At 49.0% G+C, this 10,006-nt stretch overlaps 1 protein-coding gene across 3 annotated transcripts in view; it reads left to right on the top strand.

Annotated features, from left to right (window-relative positions):
* The window catches only part of LOC104985129 (chromosome unknown open reading frame, human C9orf91), a 25,391-nt gene that overhangs the window by 1,278 nt on the left and 14,107 nt on the right, over nucleotides 1–10,006 (top strand). For 2 of the 3 annotated variants that reach the window (XR_824843.1, XM_010835135.1), the window contains exons 2-4: nucleotides 640–821; nucleotides 2,645–2,831; nucleotides 8,183–8,292. Coding sequence is in view for 2 of the 3 variants with exons in the window: in XM_010835135.1 (XP_010833437.1) it covers nucleotides 2,723–2,831; nucleotides 8,183–8,292 (219 nt within the window). In the remaining variant the exon portion in view is untranslated. The remainder of the gene's footprint in view (nucleotides 1–639; nucleotides 822–2,644; nucleotides 2,832–8,182; nucleotides 8,293–10,006) is intronic. The other variant, XM_010835136.1, reaches the window with a different exon arrangement.

Raw genomic sequence — 10,006 nt, 5'->3', positions numbered from 1 at the left:
TCCCCTGTCCGATCGAGCTTGGTTCCTTTGTGGCTCCATCCCCCAACCTGGCTCCTTGACCTTGGATGGTTCACTTTCGTTTCTGGGTCTTAATTTTCTCACGTGTAAAATGGAGGGCTTGGAGCTATTGTCTCTGAAGGCTTTTCCACCCCTAAACTTCTGTGACAGACCCTCCATCACGGCCCCTTGTTGGGACTTTCCAGTTTAACAAAACAAAACTTGACTTGTGAAAACTGTAGGATTCCCCCGTCCCCACAGCAGACACACACACACACACACACACACACAACTCAGGGAGGCGCTTGGGGCTCTTCTGGGGATGCTGGGCACTCAGTGTCTGCAGAAACAGAGATTTTTGCAGAGGTTTGCTACCCAAATCAGAAAGATGGATAATTGGAAGGTCTGGTTAAATGGAATCAGCAAGGGGAGTTAGGAAGCTGGGGAGTGGATGGCCAGTTAGTTTGAGGAACTTCAGGGCTGGCCTCACTCCCTGCCTGACTCCATCCTGGTGTCTGACCTCGCCCCCCCTTGTCCCGTTAGGGCTAGTGTAGAGCTGGAGAGGGGGTGGCAGCTCAGAATACACTAATGGGTGATGGGTCAGCACCTGCCCTTGGCCAACACCCCTCCTGCCCTCTGCAGCCTCCAGTTTGGATGAAAGGCTACAGGGTGAGAGCAGAGGCCGCCTTGATTGGCCCCATCCTGCCCTCTGGTTTGTACCTCTCCCTACTTGGCAGTTCCTTCTCTCCCTCCACCTTTGCCAAGCCAGGATCCTCCTTCTGTGCTCTGAGAAGCCTCCAGAAGAAGTCTTCCCTCAATCCAAGGTACTGCCCGCTCCCTCTGACTGCCTTCTCTGATCATTGTCTGTTTCTCTGTTTCTTGTTTCTCTTTCTCTGAGTTTGTCTTTTCTACCAGATGGTGGTACCCATCAGAGAGGGCTGAACAGGGACTCAAGATTTTATTGCTGGCTTTATAGTCTAGAAAGCACAGGGCCTGGCACCAGAAGATTCTTAGGGAGTGTCTGTGGAGTAAAAATAATGATTGATATGTTCTGTTTTGCCCTTGCTGCTCTCAAGTGATTTAAGTTTGAATTCTTTAAGCCTCACAACAACCTGTTTGCATTATTCCCATGCACACGTGAAGAAACCGAGGCGGTGCAAGGCACTTGCTCCAGGTCATTCACGTGGGAAGTGGCAGGACTGTGCAGGCTGCTTTTCTCCATTACACTAAATAGCCTACAGGTGCATGACTTCTCCTGCTTGGGACTTTGTGGGAGGCTAATTGGGCCAACTGGGGTGATGGGGATTTCTTCCCAAAACACCGTCTAATTGTGGGATTCTGCAGCTAATGAACCGTCCACGCTGTCTGGAAGGCTGTCTGGGCAGCTCCAGCTTGTGGATGGTCCCTTCTGCCTGGAGGAGGGACAGGGGGCTCCTGGGCCCCACAAATGTTTCTGAGACTGCAGTATAGCCTCTCTGGGAAACAGGTTCCTAGCTAGGATGTCCCTGGGTTCCTGGTCTGGAGCATAGATCCACGGATTCTCTTTGTCCCATAGGCCTAAGACCCAATCAGATGGAGCAGAACCTCGTTTATCGCCAAGTACAGGGTAGACATCCTTGGGCTGTTGTTTTCATGCCTCTTGGGGGTACCAGGGGAGAGGAAGGAAGTAAGGGATGATATGATTGACTGATATTCAGCAGTATTTGGGAGTGCCTACTGTGCGCCAGGCTTGGGGGAGATGGTCCCTGCCCTCCCATAGCTTGGCAGCTCAGATGCCAACTCGAATGTGTTGTTGGATCACACCTGGGAAATGCAGTCTCCTTCCACCCACTCTTTTTTAAGGCAGTTTAAGGAAGAGGCTCAGCCATAGCCGGACTTGGGTTCCGAGGTTCAAAGATGTGGGAATGATAGGCTTGGATTCTGGAGCTGGATGGCCTGATTCATCTCCAGTCCCCACAGCTCCCAGCCACCCCACTGTGGGCGGGTCACGTCACATCTTTGACTCGCAGTTCTGTCTCCGGGGAAATGGGAAAAACCTGTGAGGAAGTGGCCTGATGGTGAGCAGGATACTGGACGCCACACTTGCGTTGCTTTGTGTAGCCCCATAGCAGCTATGCCGGGCTGGCCTCCTTGCACCCATTTTGCAGGTGAGGTCAGCAAGGCTTGGGGAGCTAAGTACCTTGACAGTGGATATCCCAGAGCACGTGAGGGTCAAGTGAAGGTTCACATCTAGGTCCTTTGGTGCTGAAGTCCTTGCTTTTCTTTTTATAACAGTTTGTTGCTTTGTATAAACAAGGCTCCCTGTCATGAATAGACCTATCCTCTACTCAGTCAGGAAGGGAAATCCCAGATGCCTGAGAGTGGGGTCTGGTCAGCTCGTGAGTTCCCTGTGGTTCCTGGATGAGTCTGAGCTGGAGAAGATCCAAGACCAGAGGGAAGTTCTCAGCCCAGGCCTTGGAGGGTTCTGGCTCCTCCTATTCATTCCCTCTGAGAACGTTCCTTAGCCTGATCAATGAGACCACAGTCCGAGGAAAGACTCTGGGTGGCTCTCCTCAGTCTGGTGATGGCTTTGGCCTTGAGAGTCTGAGGAAGCTGGCCAGCCCAGGACCAGGCCTGAAGTTGTTTCTCATGATGTTGTTTTCTGAAGGCAGGCGAAGCTGAGTTGGCTGCTCCAGGATGAACTGCGGCTCCGAGAAGGGGAAGTAGGAGTCCTGCTGGTGCTGCTATGGCGTGTGAACCGCAGATGGACCCCGGTGGGGCAGCTGGCCCCTTGCCCACCTCTTCCCCTGGCTGGAGTCCCTTGCCTGGGGGAAGCCCTCCTGGCTGGGGGCAAGGTAGGGTCATGACCCTTAATTCCTTCCTCCTCTACCCCCCTGCCCCCGCCCCTAGGATGCTGAGCTGGACTCAGATAGTATGCTTGAGGAGAGGTGAGTGGAAGGGCCCAGAAGTGCCTGAGATAAGGGTGGGCATTTGGGGATGTGTTTCCAGGCATTTCTGTCATTGCTACTTACTGTCTCTGTCACCGAATTCCTTAGCTTGCCCTCTGCTAGGATGCTATAGCTTCCTCTTGCTCCTTGCCTCTTCCACTGTCTCTTCGTGGTGTCTCAGAGGGGTTTTTAAAGATGCACGACCTTTCTGTTTCCGTTTCTGTCGTTCGCCAGCTTGCAAGGCCTGCCTTAATGGCTCCTGCTGCCCCGGCCGTGCTGCCCTGCCCCAGGACCTTTGCGCCTGCTGTCCCTTTTGTATGTTATGCCCTTTCCCTGTCTCCTTTCCCCTGCTTAATTTCCCCTCATCCTTCAGAGCTCAGTTCAGATATCCCTTCCATGGGGAATCCTCCCCTGATGGCCCAGCCTAAGCCAGACCCTCTGATATATCCCTGCTTCTCCCTATGGCACTTGGCAGTTTGTAATTAAATTAATTCCCTATGTAATAACATGTTGAATGTCCAGCTTCCTAAGTAAAATGTAAGCTGCATGAGGGCAGGGGCTCTGTATTGCTTTGTTTATCCCTGTGTCTATAGTACCTAGCACATAGCTTGGCACATAGTCAGTTCAGTTCAGTTGCTCAGTCGTGTCTGACTCTTTGTGACCCCATGAACCGCAGCACGTCAGGCCTCTCTGTCCATCACTGACTCCCAGAGTCTACCCAAACCCATGTCCATTGTGTCAGTGATGCCATCCAACCATCTCATCCTCTGTCATCCCCTTCTCCTCCTGCCCTCAATCTTTCCCAGCATCAGGGTCTTTTCAAATGAGTCAGCTGTGTGCATCAGGTGGCCAAAATATTGGAGTTTCATCTTCAACATCAGTCCCTCCAATGAACACCCAGGACTAATCTCCTTTAGGATGGTCTGGTTGGATCTCCTTGCAGTCCAAGGGACTCTCAAGAGTCTTCTCCAACACCACAGTTCAAAAGCAGCAATTCTTTGGTGCTCAGCTTTCTTTATAGTCCAACTCTCACATCCATACATGACTACTGGAAAAACTGTAGCCTTGACTAGACGGACCTTTGTCAGCAAAGTAATGTCTGTGCTTTTTAATATGCTGTCTAGGTTGGTCATAACTCAATAAGTATTTTGAATGAATGAATTAATGAATGAATGAGTGGCTGGGCATAGGCAAGTGGAGATGGCATTTTATATTGTGGCTGGTTTCTTAGATGATTTCAAACTTAAAAACAAGGCTTCCTTTTATGTCTACTGTTATTAGGAAAGCAATTCACACATATACGCATACCAGTAGAATGAAATAGAATGGAATAATTTACCTTCAGCTCTTTGAAGACATTGCTCCACTGGTTTTTGGCAAGCCAGTTCTTGCCCCTTTATAGGAAATAGCTTTCTGTATGTGAACACACACACATACACATGCACACACACATACACACACACTTGTACACATGCATGTTTCTTGGTAGCTTTTCAGATCCTTTTTTTTAGCTTAAGTGTGAAAATAAGGATTTCTAAGTGGAGGACTTTAAGTTCTCACTTTAAGAAACAGATGAGAGAGATTATTGCCAAGAATCCAGGAATTCATGGTTTGAAAGGGAAACAGAGATACCATCACTGTGAGAAGTCTTTGCATTGCTCGGGCAAACACCATCCACAGAGTGCAAAGAGCCAGGCTAGGGGAGCAGTTGACAGTCTCCACGCCCGAGGTCCGGAGCAGTGTGGGTTTTCCACCCTGTGCTGTGCGGTGCAGGGCTGGTCTGAGGCTCCTACAGCACAGCTGCCGCCTTTTCTGTGCTCCTCTTTCTTTTCACTTCTTCTCCTTCTTACTTTCATTTCCCCTGGTACCACCAGTCAAGCTGGTTCTCCTTTCAGAGGCTCTGTTTCCTTTCCCATAGTAATTGTTTTCCACTTTCTAGGGCTTTTGCAGGAGACCCTGGTTTGATTCCTGGATTGGGAAGATCCCCTGGGATAGGCTACCCACTCCAGTATTCTTGGGCTTCCCTGGTGGCTCAGATGGTAAAGAATCCGCCTGCAATATGGGAGACTTCGGTTTGATCCTGGGTTGGGAAGGTCCCCTGGAGGAGGGCATGGCAAATATTCTTGCCTGAAGAACCCCCCCTGGACAGAGGACCCTGGTGGTCTATGGAGTTGCAAAGTCAGACATGACTGAGTGACTAAGCACAGGGCTCTTGGAGGATTAAATGGAATCAGGACTGTGACCCTGTGACTGTGGCTACTGCATAGGAAGGGCTCAGTCCCCGGAAACTATTCATATTTTATTTTATTGTTCTATTTTTATTTCAGCCCTTATCTTCTTTTTATCTGTTTTCCCTCATTTACTTATTTTAAAATCTTATTTTATAATTTTGCCTTTTTATATTTTATTTTTATGAAATCCTTTCTGGAACAAGGTGTGAGAAGATAAAAACAATACAACTAAACCAGTGTGGCTTTATGGTAACTTAGGTGCTCTGACAAGCTTTTAAATGATGACAACCATAGCAGCCAGTTAGTCAGCACCCATTTTACACTAAACGCTTTATTTTCATTGTCTTAATTATTTGCAGAATCTTCTGCAGTGGATATCATCACCCTGTAAGGGGATGGCCAGGAATTAAATGGCTTATTCAAGGTTTCTCTGTTAGTGACAGGCTCACGTACAATTTGAACCCCAAACCATTTAGCGTGTGCTTCCCCCACTTCATTCATACATGAAACATTTATCTAGTACCTGCTGTATACTTGGCACTGAACCCAGTTCAAGGGGATTCAGTGATGTGTGAAACCCATGTGGGAGTAATATTGTTCGGATGGAGACAGTGGCTGATTGAGTAACTGGGTGTACATGAACTCATCTTCAGTGAGCATAAAGGAGAAGGGCAGTGATGGGCAGGGTTATCAGACAGATTTGACCTGGCGAGAGTTTAGAGCATCAAGGAAGACTCCGTGGGAAAGGGCTTAATGAACTGGAACGCAAATGATGACTGGGGTCTAAGGGAGTGATGCCAGGGGGATGTGTTCTAGGGAGAGAGCGGGAAGAGCATATGCAAAGGCCGTGTGGTGGGAGAGAACACTGCAGTCCCAGGAACAAAGGAAGTGACAAGATGCAGGATGAGGCTGAGCCTTCAAGCTGAGTTTGGCAGGAAGCTAGTTCTTCTAAGGACTGGGGGAGTATGGTAACGAGCTTGGTTTTCTTCAGAGCACTGGGAAGCTATTGAAAGTTAGCTTTTTTTTTTAAAGATTTATTCGTTTATTTATTTTTGGTTGAGCTTGGGTGTTCATTGCCGCGGGCGGGCTTTCTCTAGTTGAGGGAATGGGGGCTACTCTCTAGTTGCGGTGTGCGGGCTTCTCATTGCAATGTCTTCTCTTGCTGCAGAGCATGGGCCCCAGGGCACATGGGCACATGGGCTTCAGTAGTTGCAACACACGGGCTTAGTTGCTCCACGACATGTGGGATCTTCCCAGACCAGGGATCGAACCCGAGACCCCTGCATTGGCAGTCAGATGCTTAACTCACTGGACCACCAGGGGAAGGCCCCTATTGAATACTTTTACTCAGAGGATTCACATCGTTTGATTTGTGCCCTGGCAGCTGTGTGAATCGGAGAAAGCAATGGCATCCCACTCTGGTACTCTTGCCTGGAAAATCCCATGGACGGAGGAGCCTGGTAGGCTCCAGTCCATGGGGTTGCTAAGAGTCGGGCATGACTGAGCGACTTAGCAGCAGCAGCAGCTGTGTGAATGCACTGTGAGAAGAAGAGCAGTTGAAGAAGCCAGTTAGGAGACAGGGGTACAGGGAGAGGTGAAGGGAGCCTGGGTGAGGGTTGTGGGGAAGATGCCGAGGGGTGCATGGAGCTGGGAGAGATTTTGTTGGGCCCAATTGGCAGGGCCCAGGGATGGACTGGGTGAGGGGGTGGAGGAGCGATTGAGGAGGGTGGTGGGCAGGAATCCCCAGGAAGGTGGAGATTTAAGACTCCAGTATTGCCCAGAGCTGGGCTCTGTGCCAGTAGATAACATGTTTGTGGTTTAACCCCTTCAGTCCTGCTCCTCTTCTGAGTGACAGCTACAGAAAATGTGCTGAAATATTCAGCTTCCATCCTCGAGTGGCTAAACTCTAGGATCCTAGTATCTCAGGGCTCAGCCAGCCCCAGCTTTGCCCTGGCTGCTCACGGGTGGCTCCCGGGGCCTCATAGGTGAGAGAAGAGCTCAGTCCTTTCCTTCAGTTTCTCTGCTCAGAAGGGAAGTAGGTGTGGCTTCCTTCTGCTGCCATTCCTCCCTGGGCCTGAGGGGATTAACCTCACTCTGGCTCCTGGTCTGGCTTCCATGCAATGTTGCAGGGCAAGAGTGAGAAGTTGTGATAAGCCTGAGTTGATGTGCTTTTTGAGGTACTACTTTCACGCAATTTATGCTTTTAAAGTGTCAAACGAGTGCTGAGATACTGGGGAGGGCTTGCCAGTAAGTTAGTGGATTGGATTTCTGTGGCTATTATTAACAATGACCACTAACAGGAGCTTAGAAAATGCAGTATCCTCTTGCAGTTCTGTAGGTTAGGAGTCTGACACTGGCCTCACTGAGCTCAGATCATGAGGTCAGCAGGGCTGTGTTAGGAAGCTCCGGGAGAGACTGTTCCTTTCCTTCCCAGCGTCTGAAGGCTGCCCGTACGCCTTGGCTCCTGAAGCCTTCTGGCACTTCAAAGCCAGAGGTGTGCCATCGCTGTACCTTTCTTCCGTAGTCACAGCCCTCCTGGCTCTTCTGCCGCCTCCTTCTTCCACTTTTAAGGATCCTTGTGATTGCAGTGGGCCCCTCCCCAGATTATCTGGGCTTCCCTGGTGCCTCAGAAGGTAAAGAATCTGCCTGCAATGCAGGAGCCTGGGGTTTGATCCCTGGGTCAGGACAATTCCCCTGGAGAAGGGAATGGCTACTCACTCCAGTATTCTTGCCTGGAGAATCCCATGGACAGAGGAGCCTGGTGGGCTACAGCCCATGGGGTCGCAAAAAGTTGGACATGAATGAGCAACTAACACTTTCCACTTCACCCAGATAACCTAGGAATCTCCCTCCTTCGGGCCCTATTAGACCCTTACTCTTACCTGCAGCCTTCATTGGAAGGTTTAAGGATGGCGAGTCCTTCTTTGCTATGCGAATGTTCAAGGCCGGAGGAGGTGATGCCATCAAGATCTGGGTTCACCCCAAGTCTTTATCGCTTAGCCACATGAAGCGTCTGTCTGCTTTCAGAGCTCCGCAGTGGCCAGGTCCTTACGGTGCTCCGGATCGACAATACCTGTGCGCCCATCTCATTTGACCTGGGAGCCGCCGAAGAGCAGCTGCAGACCTGGGGTATTCAGGTGAGTGCTGACTGTACTGTGTCCTTATTACCTTTTCTCCCATCCACCCATCAATCCACCCATCTGTCTGTCTTATCTATTCTATCATCTCATTATTTACAACATTTCTTTTTTTTACTGGCTCATTCATTGTTCTTTTAAAATTCTATTTTTGTATCTTATACTGGGGTGTAGTCAATTAACAATGTTGTGATAGTTTCAGGTGAACAGTGAGGGGACTCAGCCAGACACGAACATGTATCTATCCCCGCCCCCCCAAGACTCCACTCCCATCCAGGCTGTCACATGTTACTGAGCAGAGTTCCATGTGTGATACAATAGGTCCTTGTTGGTCATCCATGTTAAACATTGCAGTGATTCACAACATTTTTTTAAGCACCTACCCTGTGCTTGATATGCCAGTTAATTCACTTAATAGACGTGTGTTTGGGGGTGTCCGCCCTGTGCTGGGCACTTAATCACAGCTGCTCAGTGATTGCTACAGAGGTGACTAGGTCCCCGTGCCTGGGGTCACACACTGGGGTTTTTGTGCAAATGAGAAGACATAATGCTCTAGGAACACTTGCACTGACTCTGGCACATAGTAAATGTTCAATAAATTGTGGCTCTTAAGTTCCCACAGGTGTGATTCTCACTCTTCTCATATCCTTTAGAGTATGAGGTCTGATCATCACTGCCTGGGATGGATTATTTATGGATAAGGAAGCTACAATGCTAATTTTACCCTGAAGACTTGAGAATTTACTCCTTTAACACAGAATTGTATTATGGTTTAAAACATTTTAGCACCATTAAAGGGAAGCGTTCCAAGTTGACAGGACTCACCCCACATCAGCATGACAGCTGGCTTTCCTTCCCACGCTTCCTTTCAGCCTTTGTACAAAAGGACATTTTCCTTAAACAGTTGTCTTCAGATGGGGTTTTCTTCACTGGTGAACAGTTTGCATATTGTTCTACCATGCTCCTAACTATCATCTCTAATGATTAAATTCTGTGTTCTTAAGCAGTTCATTCTCGTAAGACCTTTATGCTCTAGGGCGTTTTGCTCGGGCAGAAAAATGTGAGTTTTCAGTATCTTGGACTGCATTAATAGCTGTTGATGTAGTTTGATACTAATACTTGTATATCAAGTGTTCACTTTGGAAGGGGGCCCTGGGCTTGGATAAGCAGATAGTTAGATACAGATACCCGTCTAAGTAAGAGAGCGGCTCTGTGTAGTCTGTGCTGTGCTTAGTCTCTCAGTCGTGTCTGATTCTTTGCAACCCCATGGACTGTAACCTACCTGGGTACTCTGTCCATGGGGATTTTCCAGGCAAGATACTGGGGTGGGTTGCCATGCCCTCCTCCAGGGGATCTTCCCAACCCAGAGATCGAACCCAGGTCTTCGGCATTGCAGGCAGATTCTTTACCATCTGAGCCACCAGGGAAGCCCCAAGTAAGAGAGCAGAAACTCCCAGGGATGTCCAGATAATATGTATATATATATATATAATACATATATTTACTGTATAATATATGGGCTTCTCTTGTGGCTCAGCTGGTAAAGAATTCGCCTGCAATGTGGGAGACCTGGGTTCGATCCCTGGGTTGGGAAGATCCCCTGGAGAAGGGAAAGGCTACCCACTGCAGTATTCTGGCCTGAAGAATTCCATGAACTAAATCCATGGGGTCGCAGAGTCAGACATGACTGAGCGACTTTCACTCACTGTATTCT

Source organism: Bison bison, unplaced genomic scaffold (genome assembly GCF_000754665.1).
Source record: "Bison bison bison isolate TAMUID 2011002044 unplaced genomic scaffold, Bison_UMD1.0 scf7180017864039, whole genome shotgun sequence".
Lineage (NCBI taxonomy): Eukaryota > Metazoa > Chordata > Mammalia > Artiodactyla > Bovidae > Bison > Bison bison.
This window is presented reverse-complemented; position numbering and strand designations above follow the sequence as displayed.